This window comes from Carassius auratus, unplaced genomic scaffold (genome assembly GCF_003368295.1).
Source record: "Carassius auratus strain Wakin unplaced genomic scaffold, ASM336829v1 scaf_tig00033088, whole genome shotgun sequence".
Taxonomy (NCBI): domain Eukaryota; kingdom Metazoa; phylum Chordata; class Actinopteri; order Cypriniformes; family Cyprinidae; genus Carassius; species Carassius auratus.
The window spans coordinates 266,322-285,000 of NW_020526047.1; the positions used below are offsets into that span (position 1 = coordinate 266,322).

Genomic DNA, 18,679 nt, shown 5'->3' on the forward strand with positions numbered 1-18,679 from the left:
CTGCTTTATTAAGTACTTCACGGATCACATCCTCGATGTAGTAATTACTTTAATGACTGAGGTGAACAGACGGAGAGAGAAAGGGTTTCAGACGCTAATGACTCTTTATTTTGGCCAAAGGGACTCGAGCCACGTTCTGTCTCTCTGTCTGTCCCTTTCTTTCTTTTTTTGGATGCAGCTGCGTGAGAATCTGCCCTCTGAATGCAGTAATTGGTCTTTAGTGGAGAGGATGCCTCATTATTTCTCTGTGTTTTTAATGTCCCATTACCACGATGCTCGGCAGAGGAAACACACTTCAGCGCTGTGAAAACACTGCAGATGTGTCAGTCTGGGAAATTCTGATTCATAAAATGGGATCTGTTAGACTGGAAACGTTGCTCAGAATTTTAGATAAGTTCACAACCCAGAAATGGGTCTCAGGTCTGTTTGGACAGCAGGGAAAATAAGTCTATATATATATATATATATATATATATATATATATATATATATATATATATATATATATATACAATATTTATTTATCTGTAAAATATATTTAATATCTTTATATTATTATTATAACAAATCAATAAAAAAATGAAAACAAGGCTAAATGTAAAAAAATAAAATACAAATGTAAAACACACACAAACACATACATTTGCAAATATAACTTGTTATATTTATTTTATTATTTTTACTATATAATTATTATTTTTACCTCAACGAAATATTTATATTAATTGAAAATTTTTGTAATATATTTTTATTTCAAATAAATTACTAATTTACTATTATTTTATCAATCATTATATTTACTTTTATTAGAAGTCATATTTTTTAAATGGTTTCTTCCTCTTGTTTTCCAGAGATGCTAAATGTGGGAAGATGCAGTGTCAGGGCGGAGCCAACCGGCCGGTGATTGGCACCAATGCAGTCTCCATAGAAACCAACATCCCGCTCCAGGAAGGAGGGCGTATCCTCTGCCGCGGGACGCATGTGTACCTGGGAGACGACATGCCGGATCCGGGCCTCGTGCTCACCGGCACCAAATGTGGTGAAAACATGGTAAATAATGAGAAGATTGCTTATTTAACACAAGCTCGTTCAGATCACCAACATCAGGATGGCAGAATGGGTTAAATGGCATTGCTATGTTGTTTCTAGGGTATTTCGAGTGAAACTAGAGCATATATGTGTGGATTAATAAGGAGAAGTTCACTTCCGTTTATTCACCCTCCACTTGTTCCAAAACTGTATGAGGTTCTTTTTTCTGTTGAACACAAAAGAATATATTTTGAAGAATGTTGGTATCCAAACAGTTGATGGGCACCATTGACTTCCATTGTAGGGGGAAAAAAAACACTATCGTAGTCATCAACTGTTCGGATGTCGCAAGCGTGTCATGAACCTCATGGAGTTCACACTGTTGGCATTTTGCCGCAATCCATGTTTATCGCCTGATCTTATGTCTTTTAATTCATTTCAAAATCTATAGAAGTCACTGGTGCTATGCAAAGGCACAATTCAACGATGTTTAGTCAGAACTGAGTCATGAATGAAATCAGGGATGTTAACTAAGGAACGAATGGCCTCATTGGTTACAGCCTGACATAGTTGGAAATTACCCTGACATCACAGTATTAATAAAACAAAGTCATAAATAAAGCTGAAACGCAGCATGAGACACTTTTCCACCCGTTTGCTGCTGTGAGGACATTCAGTGTGTTTGATGAGCGTTGAGCTGTCAATCATCTCAGAACTAAATGAAGTCTCTCTCTCTCTCTCTCTGTGTGTGTGTAGATGTGTATAAACAGACAGTGTCAGAATATCAGTGTGCTTGGGGTTCACGACTGTTCGGCCAAGTGTAGCGGACATGGGGTGAGTTTACATCTGTCTGAACAGTTTCACTCATATAATACATCTGAACGCTTGGTGAACAGCGTTTCATCTCGACTTTAAGCAGCTCAGAGATCCATCTGAACCAAATCTGATCTCATAATTGAGCAGTTTCATCTCCATAGACCTACATACAGTGTTAACTCCAGAACAGCGCAGAAGTGTTAAGATGAGGAATCTGAATCTAATGTGACGCTCATGTCTGGATTACCATAATTACATGACGGCTCCTCTTCTTGTCCTCTTTCTCATAAATGATTCATCGCTACGCTACACTCATAACTGGGCTTAGGTGATTTCTGTTTATAATGATGGCAAAGTGCATGACTACGTGATTACTTCAAGTCAAATTCATATGTATAGCACACACATTGTTTTAAAGCATCTCAATGGAAAACCATAATGTTAATTTTACAGTACTGTAACCCGTTCAATACACTGGATACGGAATAATTTCCTACCTAAATTTCTATATCATGTTACATTTATGAATTAAATTGAGAGTTTACCAGGAAAACATGTCCAAGTCATCATTTATCCCAAAATATAAAGAAAATGAGTCATGCTTTATTTTAAGGTCCAGTTCTCACTATTAACAAACCATTAACTACAACTGTTGCTTCAATAAACTGCTAATTTGCTGCTTATTAATATTAATATTGAGTAAGTTATTTGTTAAGTTTTGGTATTAGGTAAGATTTGGGATGTAGAATATGCTCATGCAGCAGAATAAATGCTTTTTAAGTATTAATAAACAGCTAATATGTTCATAATAGTCATGCTAATAATAACTAGTTAATAGTGAAAATTGGTCCTTGTACTAAAGTGTTAACCAAAAAATTATTTTAATTATTATAAAAAAAAAGAAAATTATATAATAATATATCCTTATTAGTATTAGTGTAAAACTAAAATTTTATGAAAATTTATATAATAATATTTTTTACTTGAGATATTGGGATGAAATATGACCTGTATGTGTTATCCTAAGATTCACGTTCGTAACCTCTCAATTTTATTTCTCGATGTATATTTTATGATAATTATTAGGCTTCGAATTCTCATTATTCCACTAATTAATTAAACAATGTTGTCTTGTTTTTCCAGTAAAGCACACCTAAATGTGTCTAAACACATTTAAAGCACTTCTAAAACAAGATCAATTTACTCTGAAAGCATAAGACAGACTTATTTTCATACATTCTGACATTTTAGGTATTTTCACATGTATCAAATTCAGAGCATTAATCCAAATATGAGTTTCCAGCTCATAATTATATGTTTGACTATAATGTGAATATGATTTTTAAGTTAGAAACACAAAATGATAGTCATTTCTTTTTGTTGTTGTAAATTTATATTGAATGCAAATATTCAGACAGAGATGAGGAAATGTCTTGCTTATTCACAATATGATTTCAAGAAATAGTTTTTGTGATGTTGAACATAATTATAGTAATTCTGACTTGAGTTGAAGGCAACTAAAATCCACTGAGGACCTTAAAAATGATTTCAAATAATTTTGTAATGCAAGACTTATATTATATTTAATAAAAATTATTCAAAATGCAATTCAGGCTGATCTGAAACGTAAGGTTTACTAATTCATGCTGACAGGAGTCAAAGTTCATGATGGATCCTGGTTGGAAAGCTTCTTTTCCACAAGGTTTCTGGTTTTACTTGTTTACATTGTCTGTAATAGTTCCTGCTTTTTAAAATCTTGATTTAAGCATGTTTAGATTACAGCAAAACTGAGTCCAGATGAGATCTGTGTGAATACCTGACAGGGAGAATGTGTTTTAGCTGAAGAACAGGTGCGATTGGTTACAGGTTTGTGCAGATAGTGAGAAACCGATAGTGGAAGTCCATGAATGAGCTCATGAATCTCCAGATTAGATCAAGATGTTCCTCTGAGTCCAACATCTGCTGCTCATCAGAAACAAATGCTGCCAAACGAAGGAAAGAGGAAGTGTTTGAGTGTTTTGGAAGATGTTGAGCAGGTGCATTTACAGACTTGCAGCACGCAGGACATGACGACTGCTCAACACACACACACACACACACACACACACACACACACACACACACACACACACACACACACACACACACACACACACACAGGCCATGAAGACATGCTGCTGGCAAAGTTGGATACTGAATAACTTCCTGTCTATATTCTGTGTCATGTTTGCATTTGTAAGAGAAAAAGTACTTCATTTCCATTTCGCCTCTAAACTGAGGACTTACTAGGGAGGTAATACTAATGAAAATAAAAGAATAATTAATTGTATTTTATTATATAACTATATAATATAGTTATTATTTTATATATACAATAAATCTAAAATGTTTAATATTTGTTATATTCCGTATCTAATGATTTGAACTGATTGTATAGTATTAATGCATATAAATCTATATTTATATTCATACAAATACCAGATAATTGTATGTGTTTGTGTGTATATATATATATATATATATATATATATATATATATATATATATATATATATATATATATATATATATATATATATATATATATATATATATATATATATATATATATATATAATATGTATTAAATATATTTTATATCTCTTAATTTTTTTTCTTTCTTGGACTTATTTATTTAGTTATTTGATTTGACAAAGAAAATATATATATATATATATATATACAGGCATGTGCTATTATTGCTGATAAAATAATTTATTCAGCAACTTGTGACGTGGGCTGATGTCACTGGTGTGTGTGTGTGTGGTGTGTGTGTGTGTGTGTGTCTCACATGCAGGTTTGTAATAATAATAATAACTGTCACTGTGAGTCGCTCTGGGCTCCTCCGTTCTGTGATAAAGCTGGGTTTGGAGGCAGTATGGACAGCGGCCCGATGAGACCAACAGGTATTTAACATGTATTTGTGATTATTCTGTTGCTCTTCAACAATATCTACTCTGTTCACAAATGTGTGTGTGTGTGTGTGTGTGTACATGCAGACAGCAGCAGTGTGACAGTGGGCATCCTGGTGGCGTTTCTGTGTCTGCTGTGTGTTGGGATAATTGTGTGCATTAAGAGGAAAACTCTGCTCAGTCTGTTCCTCTCCAATAAGGAGAACACCATCGAAAAACTGAGGTACTAAATCTGCACCGCTGAAATAAACAATCACTGTATAGTATATGCATCACACAAAGTCATAATTAGTTTAAATCTGACCCGTAGAATAAACTTAAACTGTTTTTGCTACTGTCTCATTGAGAATTCTGTATGTAAATGAGTTGCGTTGTGATTGGCTAACCTCCATGTGTTGCCATAGTTAATATTTTTAATCAGGGCAAGGGACATTTCTAAATTCTGAATATGCATCGAAATGTTGATATATGGGTTCATTTGCAAATGATTGTGATTCTATAACCATGCAGTCTGGGAAAAGATTTTGTTTGGTAATGTTACACCGGAAGAATTTTAATTTCCATTTAGCAATTAAATTGAGCTGAATCTCAAGAAAACTTTTGTTTTTCATCCCAAATATCTAAAGATAAAAACAATAAGATGTTGTTGTTGTTTAAGAAAATTAAACATATTTTAAGACAATTACTATTTTGTGGCATCAAGACTATGATTAAGCATGATGATAATTAAACATTTTTAACCCCATAACTCTCATTATACTGCAAATTTATCATGTTTTTGTCTAGTTTTCCAGGAAAGAAAAATTCCCTTAAAATTAGATCAAAACTGCATAAAATGTATCCGATTTTTTTTATCAGATATTTATCAATTTATCATTTTTCCATTTTTTAAATATAATACTTAACAATATATACCACTAATATATTTATTAATAATATATTTATTATTTAATATTTATGCATCTTATGTTTGTTTGTTTTTTGTTTTTTTTGCGGCTTTGCCAAAGGTAGTGGAGAATATATTTAAATAATTATTATTTCTAAATAAGAACAAATGATAACTGGAAGTTTCAAAAAAATATATAATTACTAAAGTAAAAGGTTAACTATGGTTCCATTTACATTAGTAGGTGTTTTTATATATGCATGTAAATGTTAATATTAATTTTTATATGATTGTGATGCCATGTGAACTCTATCCCGGCTGAAAAAGATATGATCTAAAAAAAAAAATTTGAATTTAGCAATAATTGTGGGAATGTTACTTTAGATTTTTCCCTGAAAATTCTGGACCAAGAAATAACATTTAAAATATGCTAGACCAATGTCCAACTACAAGCTTTCAGAAAATAAAGGTTTTGTTCCAGCGTTTTGAGATCATTATTAAAAACCAGATAAAGTTACTGGAAGACGTTACAGTGAATGTTTGTTCATAACTTTGAGAGAACCTTGTGAGAACAAAGTTATGTGAATGTTTCTTGTTATGGGTTATTGTTAAAAATGCACATCATCATTGCGTTATCCTAAATTGTGTCTGTATTTGTGCTTTGCTGCAGGTCTGTGGGACCCAATAGACTGAACAGTCCAGCACACACTCTCTCATCTGCTCACACACACACTGGGACTCAAACATACTCCATCTACAGAACGTCTCCTCAACATCAGACTTCAGCTTTACTACAAAGTGCCAGCATATATAAGGTGCTTATTTACATATCCTATATATATGCACACACGTGTATATATATATTACAAATCCCATCATAACATATGCATATTTCATACTTGTGCATAAACTGGCATGCATATGTGTGTCGCTTCACTGCTTTACTACAGTTTTGAGTGACAGCTGCTGTCCATCTCACGCTCCAGAGGTTGTTTCATAAAAAGCAGAGCAAAGACAAAGTGAGCGTTCAGCGCTTGAAACCCGCTCTTTAGCTGTCAGACCACACGAGCTCTCACAAAATCAGTCGTATGCCTGTCAGCCAGATGGATTGTGGATGCATTTGTGATCTTAGGGCTGAAAGCAGTTCAGATCTGTGATTAGAGGATGTGCAAAATACCACGACCGACCCCCGTGGTGCACCAAATAGCCTGCGCTATGAGAGACTGTAAGAGAGAGATTCTTCAAAATAATGTTTTAATGTCTGTTGCATTCACCAAGGCTACATTTATGGGTTTAGAAAAACTGGAAAATTTAATTAATTAAAATTAATGTTTTTTTTTTAAGTGAACTGTACCTTTAAGAGTGACTGCAGTATCTAGTATTCATAATGTGTGACAGTAACAGGATAGAGGATGTAGGTCTGTTTGATGTTAGACAAGGTGAGGTTATACAGACACACACACACACACACACACACACACAAACGGTTTCTGTCTCACGTCTCCTTTTGTTCTTGTCACATCTGGCTGCAGGTCAAAAGCTCAAAGCAGCTCTGATGTGTGCGTGTGCTCATATGAGACTTATTTGTATCATTAAAAAGGATAGCTCAGCCAAAAATGAGTCATCATTTACTCAGCTGCATGTTGATCCAAATTTTTATGACTTACTTTCTTCTGACGCAGAATGACATAGAACTCAATAAATGCGCTCTAGAAAATAGTCCACATGACTTGTGCATTTTGGTCCTATCTGAAATATAAATATTAGTTGGAAAAACCTAAACTTAAAAACAAACACAAATGAGAAATCTTGCCATGGATGGCATTTAACTGAAATCATAAAATAGCTAAAACTAAAATAAGTTCTATATACATAATGGCATCATTCGCTTTTATGTTTTAGAGCTGTTTGAACATACTGCCTCGTTTTGTGTTTTACAAACTAAGTCAATCAGGTTTTAAGAAACTGTGCGAGCACCAAAACACACTTGTAGCCAATCACCAGTAAGCCAATCACCTGATGCGAGTGGTGCCTACTTTGCATAGTATTAATTTGGGGGCGGGGCTATCAAATAGGTGTGTCATCCTTTTGGATGGGGGCGAGTTTGTTTTTGGTGATTTCAAATATCAGCAGCATTTCTCGTCTTTAAGTGTTCCTCTGATTTATTGATTTGTGGATCTTGCATGTTTAATGTTAATGGAACTATTCATTGTCAGTCAGACATGATCTTTATTTGTCTCCGTGTAGCCGCAGTCTCCTCTCCAGACGGTGGACTCTCTGGTCCCGTCTCATGCTCTCCGCCGGCTGCCCCCGTGTCCTCCGCTCCACCTCTCTCACCCGCTGCCGCTGACACTCGGCCTGCCGCTGACACCACCACACACACACTCGACTCCACCCAGAGCCCCTCCACCAGCACAAACACATGCATCCGCTCCAGCAGCGGGAACGGCCGGCCGTGGCCTGGCCTGCCAGAACGTCTGCAAGATCGCCAGGGTGAGTGGAAATATGCCAGCGCTGCACATATAAAACAAGACTTGAGTGGTGGCTGGGGCATTGCTAGGGTGTTCTGGGTTGTTCTGATACTAAGAAAAATAATAGTGCACTGGTTTTTATATTTATTATTGGAGGGTGTTCAAATCAGTAACTATAATGAGATACTCATCATAACATTCTGTGCACTTCTATTCATGTCAGCACTCAGCAGGTATACTGTACTTTACTGATTTCAGTTGTTTTTATCGTTCTGTCATTCCCCAGCAGTGTTGCAATGGCAGAATAGCTCATTTTTTAATGCACACTGTAGTATTTTTTTAATAGTTTTACAGTTTAATGTTGGATCTGCAGTGGTGTGAACAGGCATCTTTCATTAGAGCTCTGTGTCGTTTTAAATCTTAAGTATGTTCAGAGGTTCATGCAATCCAAAGAAAACGCAGAGTGAAGCCTCTGGCCAATGAATAAAAGACTGAGCGAGTCGATCAGACTGGAACTGAAAACTGAAAAAGGTCTGCCTCAGACAGACTGACAATCTCTATTTCAAAATGCATTGCTGTGGGCTATAGGTCATTAATCGACTTGTGTTCAATGAATTATGGATAAAAATAATTTTGACACAATGTCTTGGAATGATGTTCATTTTGGGGGTTGAAATGCATGCAATTCTCTTGTTTTAAATAATCAGCCTATAATTAAATTATTTGTATTAATGAAGTGAACAGTCCTAATATAAATGTCTAGAAGTCCTGGAGTAATGTTATCAGTGTTAGCAGTCTCTAACAGCATCTGCTGTCAAAGTAATGAGGATGATATTTAACTTTGTGAGGTCATTTAAACATCTACAATTCTACAGTTCTACAATTTGCATAAAAATATTTAAAAAAGGCTTGCGACAAAAGACAGAAAATGTGCATTAAATAACAGTAGCTGAAATGGAGATGTGGATTACCTGAGGTGCAGTGTCTGTGGACAGGCCACACGCCTGCCCTTTCTTTAATAACGTGTAGCAGTCTGATGCTTTCTCCCTTCAAAACCTGCCTGTAAAAAGAGAGTCTTTGTCTGTTTTATAAGATGACCTGTGGACAGACAGATTGCAGGAAGAGGAAGGTAATAGATAGGTGAAGATAAGCCCTCTCAAGAGAAAACAAGAGACACAACACAAACATCACCTTATAAAAGCCATGAACCAACACACTTCAAAACGTAATGTTCTTCACTGGCTCTTGGTTTCAGATCCATTTGTAGCTGTATGTGGTTCTCGAGCTGCTATTTTGGATTCTGGGTTCTTTAATTGTATTTATTTATTTGTTTTACGTTAATGCATTTAGCAGATGCTTCTATCCAAAGTGACTTTAATTGCATTCAAGGTGTATATTTGATCAGAATTGAGCTCATGACCCTGTGAAATAACTAGAGAATAGAAAGTTATTGCCAATTAAAAATGTTTTCATATGGTATCATACTGTAAAACACTTTGTTTCAGATTGTTTTCTGCATAATTGCTAGGGCACTTGCTGAATAAACTCCAATCATATGGACTCCAAACTTTTGAATGATAGTGTACCGTTAAATTGAAACATCCTGAGATATTTAATTTGATGTGAATTAATCCTTTGAATCAGTCATAAGACACCAGCGGTCAGCACTGAAATGAGATGATGAACAGAAGACCTCATACGTGTCCAGTGTGACCTCAGGCTGCTTCATTAACCAGAAGTGTGTGTGTGTGTGTGTGTGTGTGTGTGTGTGTCTCTGTGTGTGTAAGATCTGGCAGGTCATTCATGGCTAATTCAGCTCTTGAGAACTTAGCGAGGAGACACATTAGACTTCCTTCATCTCAAGACCTTTTTATCAGCCACAAAAACAGAGCTCTGTCATTAACAATCATACAACGCTTAAGATATGAGCAATTCAGATCAACACTGCTCTTTATTAGAATGTAAAGGACAGAGGGACGTGAGCTGTGAAATCATGTTTGGATCTCTGTAGAGATGAGAGAGTGAGAATGAGGAGCAGATGGAGAGCAGGTAGCATGCTATCATTACCTCATAGTCAGAGTGTAGATTTGGAACATGTGAATGTGTCACGTGACCCCTGGAGAGAGTCGCCATGGCAGCAGTGAAGCCACATCCAGCACTAAACTTCTGCAGCAGTGAAAGTTGATCAGCTTGTACTGCCATCTGGTGGACAAAACCGGGAAACTAGTTTTTATCAAGAGTTTGTTATGGACCAAAACTGAAAGGTCCGTCAATATTAACCCTTATAATTTTTCTTACCCTGGAAAATATAATTACTGAAAATTGGTAATCCAAAGAATGTTAGGTTGCTAAAACTCCTTTGGAGGAATAACTATAGACATCAATGAACAATGAGAAAGTTACAGAGCTATAAAAAGGAGTGCGACCAGCAATTCAGATCATTTGATGAGAAATGTTTGAGTTCAGATTGACTCGGCTGCAGACGCAATTAGAAACTCTGAGATCTTCACCTTCATTACTTTAGTATTTATATACCATTATAATATTATTTAAGATTTTTTATATTTCTATTTAATTTTAGAAAGTTTTAGTTTTAGTAATTTTAGTATTTTGAAATAACTTATTTCAATTCTCTTTTTTGATAAGATTAAGTTCATAATATATTTATTTTATTTCAGCTTCGATTCAATTGCTAAAAAATATTTTAATAGTTTTGATGAACAACACATATTTTTCCATCTATATAATTTTATTTTCAGCTTTGTTTCAATTACTCTTTTTCAATTATTCTTTTTTCATTTATATTTGAATTAATGATTTATTTATTTATTTTGATATTTTTAGTTAACAATAACAGCACTGTTTTACTGGAGTATTTTTCCATTGCTCTCCATTTAATGTCATCGCTGTCTAAAATCAATATATGAGATATCTTGTTTATCACAATCTATATTAATCACGCTTGATAAATGATAAAATATACTCATGTGAAACTATCCCTTTCTAGAGCATCTTCATGAAAACTTGTGTTGGTGTGTGTTCTTCCTCCTGTGCTCAGTTCAGTTCCTCTCATTTCTCCAGGCGTTTGAGAAGCCCAGTCCACCCCAGAAGCCTCTTCCTGCAGACCCACTGAGTGGAAAGGTCCGAGTGATTCTGAACCCGTCGGCCGTGCGTCTTCCAGCACCCGTCCCGACCCCAGCCTCCCCACGACCCGCTCCACTTCACCCACAGCCCTCCAGGTACAAACACACCCATCAACACCTGCTGAAAATGACAAATCATTAAAGAAATAATTCACCAAAAAAAGAAATAATAATTTAATCATTCTAAGGCCATCCAAGATGTAGATGAGTTTGAAGGAATGTAGGATTGCTTCACTTGCTCAACAATGGATGCTCTGTAGTGAATGGGTGCCGTCAGAATGAAAGCTCTGTAGTGAACAACTTTTCAACTCACAAGATGTTAACTGATGGACTGGAGTGGTGTGGATTATTCTGATGTTTTTATCAGCTGTTTGGACTTTCATTCTGACGGCACCCATTCACTGCAGAGGAGTCATTAGTGAGAAAGTGATAGAATGCTACATCCATCCAAAACAATTCTGGCAAAGAAAAAACACATTTACATCTTGAAAGGCCTGAGGATGAGTACATTATTTTGATTAACCCTTTACTGGACTTGCAGGCCTCCTCCCAAACAGCCGCCCACCCTGCCGAAGCCTCACTTCACAGCCGGAGCGAAGTTCAGCAGCTGAGAGACGGACAGAAGGGATCTCGTCCCTGGAGATGCTTGCTTTTTGCACTATGAACCTCTGCGGGACACATGGTGATTCGAGGGGTGACCTTTGACCCCCGCGGTGCTCTCCCTTTAAACGGTGCTATGAGTCCAAGCTCAGGTACATGCCACGCGTTATTTATGTCAGTTACGAGCGTATTTATTTGAGCACTGTGCACTGTGGTTGACACTTTCTCAATCGTAGCAATTGGTGCTTCGCCCACGTTTACCTGATTGTCCTTTTGTCGTTGTTGCTCTTTTGATATTTTTTTCAACTATGTACCAGCAGATAAAGACGAGGCGTGTTATGTGTGACAGTGAACCACATCATGTGGAGGCTAAACTGGATTGAAAACCAGATTTAAATGGAAACGTGAACTGGGAGTAGATGGTTCTGTATCTGTGACATCACTTGGTATGTGAAAAGGGCTTTTTAATAATTTCATATGATTTAATGGCCATTTTTATTATATATTTCAGACATGCATGATTAAACCTGAAGTACAATTGCAGTGATACTTAAGGGATGCTGAAGACACGTATATGAATATTATCTCATGTCCAGGTCACATTTTATCTCAAATTAAAGGGAATAAAATAATAAATACAATTTTACATACTGTAAAATAGATGTTTTTAGCCAAAAATAGACAAATCATTTTACCTATTCTTGACTAAAAACACCTATTTTACACACACACACACACACACACACACAGACATATATATATATATATATATATATATAATTATTATTATTAAGGTATAATTATTTTAAGGTATTTTGTTTTTAATTTTAAGAGACTTTTTTCCCGCTTCATTTTTTTGCTGAATATATTGCTCCTTTTTTAATTCTAAATATTATTTATGATGATTCTCATTACTGATATAAAGTAATTTTACAGCAAAGCAGTAAAACAAATACTCACACAAATATAAATATTACAATTCAAATTTAAATGGAAAAGAGTGGAAAATTAGCAAAAACACATTCATGAAAATCTTAATGTTAAAAATAATCTTCAGTTTGTTTTCCAGTTTCTGAATGTATTTTTGCAAACAATTAATCAATTAATTAATCAACCAGTCAGGGTTATTTTTATTACTGTATTGCAGTAATGAGAAATTGGAAACAGTCTTCATAACAGGCTCCATTTTTGTAAGAAAAACATTATTTCTTTCTTCTTCCTTTTGACTTTTAGGTGAAATATGTCCTGGACATTCACGGAGGGTGTACTAGGTGTACAGTAATTCACTTCATTTCACATGTCTAAACGGGTCTTGTTTCCCTTTACTTGCGAGTTTGAAAACATTTGCAACCAATTATATGCACCAAATCCAGCTTTTGTTGATTTCAAAGCTCGCAAAAAAAGATTGACAGACAGAGGTTGTAATGCAGTTGTGTTCCTGTAACCCGTCGGATGTTCAGACGGTTCACTCAGGAGATTTCAGCTTTGAGAAGACCTTTACTGACTGGAAAGATCTGAGAGGCAGAAAGCCAAACCAGGCTCTGATTTCATGGTCATGCTGCCATATTTTCATAGATGTCCTTTGAGAAGTAGTTACTGTGGGGAAATGACTAAACAAATGAACATTTTCTTTCTTATCGACCCAAATAATGTTGCCACATGGAGCATTAAAAGTGGATTGTGGTTAATGAAAACAGGCACATGAATCCTCCTCTAAATTTTTCCCACAATCCCTCTGGTCTCCCTCAAACATGCTGCGGTCAGTGGGTTTGAATCACTGGCAAAGATTCATGAGCGATTTGTCAGAGTAAATGAACACACTGCACCAAAATAATAGGATGTGCACAAAACATTTAAAAATAGTTTAAGCAGTGATTATGGTCATGAATTACTGTCAACAGGGTCCACATTAATGCAAATTGGGGTAACACTTAAAGCCTTTATATATAATCCATTATAAAAGTTATGCCTCATAATGCACCTTATAATGCACTCTATGAATAATTGCAAACATAATTCATTATTATACTTAGAAAATGCATTAAATCACATGTAAACAAAAAAAAAACTTCAAATAGTATTTTAAACTTGGGTTACAATTATTTATGCATTAGAGTGAAAATTCTGAATATCTTAATAATACGTTTTATATTAAGGCTTTAAGTGTTACCCAGATTGGTTTGGAGAGTAAACAGTTTTGCCACTTCATGAGGAACTTCATAATATGATTCAATTAAAATCTAAGAATAATAGTCTGATGCACAATGATGGAAAAGATTGTAAACAAAGACATTCAAATATATTTCATCTACCATTCAAAAATTATAAATGGTTTACTGTCACTTTTGATCCATTTAATGCACCTTGCATTCATTTCTCTCAAGAATCAAAATACTGAAAGTTACCCAAAGTTTCTGATATAGTGTATTTTAATACGAAATAATGCACAGTATTTATTTAACTCTCCATTTGCAGGTTGATGTTTGGCACTGAGACTAACAAACAGCCCTTGTTTTATTCAAGACTGAGTCTTCTTACGTTGTTATCCGTTGCCACTGAGCCATTTGTGATCTCAAACGTGGGTCTTTTAGACCTGCATTCTGACACCTTATGAGTGCCATTATATCTTAGTGTTTACATTGTAAATTCATCTTCATTCACTGTGTCCCGTTGCCTTTTTACAGTGTTAAACCACACAGTGCATTACAGTACGCAGAGACTGTTCAGATCTAGACGCTGACTTGATTATACGATGATCACGTGTCTCTAGGTTACCTGCCTTGCTTGTTTTAATCTCAGTTATCATTTATTATTATACACTTTCAATCACGTTGTATCCTCACTCAGTAAATCTGCTCATGTAACGTTCTTTTCGTATTTTCTTCAGTGTCACGGGTGTAAACTGCTTTTTTATGATAAATCTTTGATAAATCAAGAAATGTGAAATACGTTGATGTCTGCAAAATATCGGTCGACATAAAGAGCAGCGCAAGTAAAGTTGTTTATGAAACTCATGTGTGGTGTGTGTCATTAAGTCCGACGTCTCTCACTTCTCATTCACAAGCAGACTGATGATATTCTGAAAGAAAAGATGAAGAAATATAATCAATGAGCTAAATACACATCTTGAGATGATTCACAAGTCTCAAGGTGAAAGGTGTTTTACCTTTCTTTCAAATGCGTGTGCCATCTGCACAGCGCTAACTCCAGCCTGAAACACAGAGAAAGAGTCCAGTTACATAACTCAGAGGTCATTTAAGTGTTAACTTTGTCACCTGAAATTCATCAGGAGAAATAAAAACGCACAAGTGAGATTTCACTGCTGTCTTGTTTTGCTTATAGGAGGTTCTGACCTGGTTCTGAATGTTTGGGTCGGCTCCATTCTCCAGCAGGACTTTAACTAGACGCTCATAATTATTCAGCACAGCCACCTGCAAGATAAAAAATCTCATTAAGGAGAAACCTTAATTATTAGCACATGCTGAGATATTACAGTACAGTTTCAGCGTTTCAGTTCTGACCATCAGCGGTGTTTTCCCGTTTCTGTCCTGTAAATTAACATCAGCTCCAGCTGTGATTAACAGTGAAGCTGCAGCCGTGTCTCCGGTTATGACCGAGACGATCATGAGGGGCGTCCAGGAGGCGCCGTCCCGCACATCGACCTGAGGGATTATGAGGTGTAAATCAGGTAGAACTACAATCAGACACTGAATGTTATGTTAGTGGTCCTCTCACCTCACATCCGTCCTGTATGAGGTACTGCAGGAGGGGCAGGTGTCCTCCAGCTGCGGCCCAGTGCAGGGCGCAGCAGCCCGATCGGTCCTGAGAGCTCCAGGACGCCCCGCAGCTGCGCAGGAACTTCACCACGTCCAGGTGCCCGTGGAAACACGCCAGCATCAGGCTGATTCAACACACACACACACACACACAGAAGACCAACACCATCACACCATGAGAAACACACAAAAGAGCTGATAGCACTGGAGAAAAGCTCACCTGTCTTTACCACTGCTGTTTTTTCTGTTCACATCTGCACCATGATTCACCAAAAGCTGAACTCCTCTAGAACACAAAACACATGACAGACAGACAGACAGACAGATAGATGGATAAAGACAGATAAACAGACAGAGAGACAGACAGATAGATACAGACAGACAGAAAAACAGACAGAGATAGATAGAGACAGTCAGAGAGAGATAGATACAGACAGATAGATAGATAGATACAGATAGACAGAAAGATAGATACAGACAGATAGATACAAACAGATAGACAGACAGATAGATAGATACAGACAGATAAACAGACATAGATGCAGACAGATAGATAGATACATACAGACAGATAGATGCAGACAGACAGATGGATACAGACAGATAAACAGACATAGATGCAGATAGATAGATAGATAGATAGATAGACAGATACCTAGTAAAGCCCTTCATGGCTGCCATCATTAAAGGAGTAAAGTCCAGCTTGTCAGGAACATCCACTGAAACTTTTCTAACAGAATACACACAACTCACATTCTCATTTTTACTTGTTTTAACTTCATGTCCTAAAATATATATTTTTTTAAAATATTATAAAAAATATATAATAATAATAATTTTATTTATAAAGCACTTTACTTGTTTGTTTTTTTTTTATCTCAAAGTGCTACAGTAAGGCATAATAAAACAAGGCAATTTAAACTAAACAATGATTTTAACATTAAAAGGATTAAAATAAATGTAAACATTAAACGGCTTTTTAAAAAAGGTATTAAAGGTAAGGTAAGGTGTTCTGAATGTGCTGAAGTTTCTGAATGCTTTTGGCAGGAATCCATATGAGAAGAGAATTACAATAGTCCAATCTCAAGGAGATAAAGTCATGGACAGGTTTCTCAGCATCACGTGAAGTTAATGTGGGTCGGAGTCTGGCAATGTTTCGGAAGTGATGAAATTATGTCTTGCAAAGTTGCTTAATGTGAGAGTCAAATGTAAAATGAGGATCAAGCCTGACACCAAGATTTGTAACTGATGATGATAGTGGAATGACCTGGCTAGAAAAAGTAATGCAGGTTATGGAAGATGTTCTGATCTGATGTGGAGAACCAATGAAGATTGCTTCTGTTTTTGAACTGTTTAGCTGGAGAAAATTATGATTCATCCATGTGCTTATTTCCTCTAGACAGGCAGTGATTATGGATAAAGTTGATGGTGATGAGTGATTATCCATTTTTATATACAGTTGTGTGTCATCAGCATAACAGTGAAATGAAATTACTAGACGGCGGATGACTTTTCCAAGAGGAAGCATGTAGAGAGTAAATAAAATGGGTCCAAGAATCGAACCCTGTGGAACCCCGCACCCAACAACATGAGTACAGGACCTTGAATTTCCCATGGCCACAAATTCAGACCTGTCTGTGAGGTATGACTCAAACCAGCGCAAGACATTATTATTAAGTCCAATGGAGTTATATATAGACATATTAAAAATAATACTAATTATAAAATTACAATAAAAGCTAAATTACTAAAACTTTAACAAAATCAAAATGTACAATATAAAATTTAAAATACAAAAACTAAGAAATAGAGTAATTTGTTATCAAAGGTGACTGTTAAAGTGATGTCCATATGGCAGAAATGTACTGATATTACAAATCATGCAGTAAATTAACAATGTATTCAAGCAGAAACGATGAACATGATTAAGACAATGATCACATGTTGTGATCACAATGATTATAATGTAATAAATATAATAATTTGCCACTCTAATTTGTGGATTTTGTAAATAAACAAAAAAAACTGCTTTTCATTACGGCAGAGTAGCATAAAATATCTTTGGCAGCCTTAGAGTCAAAAAGGTTGAGAACCACTTCACAAGAAGTCCTTTGGGTTAAAAGTGTTTGTCAAATGCATTCTGTAAATATCATTTTGTGAATAAAAAACACACTTTATCTAAACAGTAACTCTTCAGCTAAACTGGTGCAAAGGTTGAGTCTGAATGAATCTCACATCGACTGCAACACTCGACAGAGCTCCAGCTCATCACTCTTGAGGACGGCGTTGTGAAGATTCCTCCCATTCAGAGGCTCCTCTAACACACACACACACACACACACACACACACACTCTCATCTTTATTTGATTGATTTACATTTACTAACATTATTTTTTTCCAACTGAGCGAGTCTGTAAATGTCCCTAAAGGAGATTTGTCAGAGACTTTTTTTAAAGACAAAACATGATTAAATTTAAAACATAAAATAAATTATGTTACTTGAAATAAATTCAACAATAACTGAAATATAATTAGAACTATGAGGCACAATATACTCTGCAACAAAAATCATTTGTTTCTCTCAAAAAAAAAAAAGGGCAGATTTTGTCTGTTGTTTGTTTTGTCGTGTTTTGTGTCTTTACTTTCTGCAGAAGCAGTGACTGATGGGTAATAACGCAGCTGACCGGACGGCCACGTGACCTTCAGTCTGAATGTGTAGGTGGTCTTCGGTTCCAGATTCTCCACCGTGAACCGTGTGTTGTACCCCCTAGACAGGCCACAAACATCCAGAAAATATAGTCAGATTTCCACAACTAACAAAAAAACTGTTGCATGTCTCACACGCTCAAAGAAAACAGCTTACTTTTACATTGCAAAATAAGGTGGATATAGTACAAAACATCTGCTGTTAAATAATGGATATAAATAGTCTGATAAGTCTGTTATTCACTTATGTATCTGTTTATATGTGTGTTTTCTGTCCTTCCTCTGCTCCAGGATGAAACA

General features: G+C 35.8%; 3 protein-coding genes across 3 annotated transcripts in view; 1 reads left to right on the top strand and 2 right to left on the bottom strand.

Moving 5' to 3' along the window:
- Nucleotides 1-12,657, top strand: part of LOC113081088 (disintegrin and metalloproteinase domain-containing protein 12-like) — an 86,286-nt gene extending 73,629 nt beyond the window's left edge. The window contains exons 16-23 of the mRNA XM_026253135.1: nucleotides 852-1,050; nucleotides 1,786-1,863; nucleotides 4,682-4,790; nucleotides 4,884-5,019; nucleotides 6,353-6,497; nucleotides 7,930-8,175; nucleotides 11,235-11,392; nucleotides 11,838-12,657. Of these exons, the coding sequence (XP_026108920.1) occupies nucleotides 852-1,050; nucleotides 1,786-1,863; nucleotides 4,682-4,790; nucleotides 4,884-5,019; nucleotides 6,353-6,497; nucleotides 7,930-8,175; nucleotides 11,235-11,392; nucleotides 11,838-11,907 (1,141 nt within the window). The 3' untranslated portion in view covers nucleotides 11,908-12,657. The remainder of the gene's footprint in view (nucleotides 1-851; nucleotides 1,051-1,785; nucleotides 1,864-4,681; nucleotides 4,791-4,883; nucleotides 5,020-6,352; nucleotides 6,498-7,929; nucleotides 8,176-11,234; nucleotides 11,393-11,837) is intronic.
- A 2,428-nt stretch (nucleotides 12,658-15,085) lies between these two features.
- Nucleotides 15,086-18,017, bottom strand: LOC113081089 (fibronectin type 3 and ankyrin repeat domains protein 1-like; the record flags this gene model as incomplete). The annotated part of the gene is made up of 6 exons (XM_026253136.1): nucleotides 15,086-15,327; nucleotides 15,418-15,558; nucleotides 15,632-15,797; nucleotides 15,893-15,958; nucleotides 16,328-16,402; nucleotides 17,908-18,017. Coding segments are annotated over 6 exons (738 nt in total), but the record flags the coding sequence as incomplete, so codon positions are not given.
- A 193-nt stretch (nucleotides 18,018-18,210) lies between these two features.
- Nucleotides 18,211-18,679, bottom strand: part of LOC113081084 (fibronectin type 3 and ankyrin repeat domains protein 1-like) — a 1,624-nt gene continuing 1,155 nt past the window's right edge. The window contains exons 2-4 of the mRNA XM_026253132.1: nucleotides 18,624-18,679; nucleotides 18,316-18,440; nucleotides 18,211-18,227 (exon numbers count right to left, since the gene is read on the bottom strand). The exon at nucleotides 18,624-18,679 is cut by the window's right edge and continues 101 nt beyond it. Coding sequence (XP_026108917.1) covers nucleotides 18,211-18,227; nucleotides 18,316-18,440; nucleotides 18,624-18,679 — 198 coding nt within the window. The remainder of the gene's footprint in view (nucleotides 18,228-18,315; nucleotides 18,441-18,623) is intronic.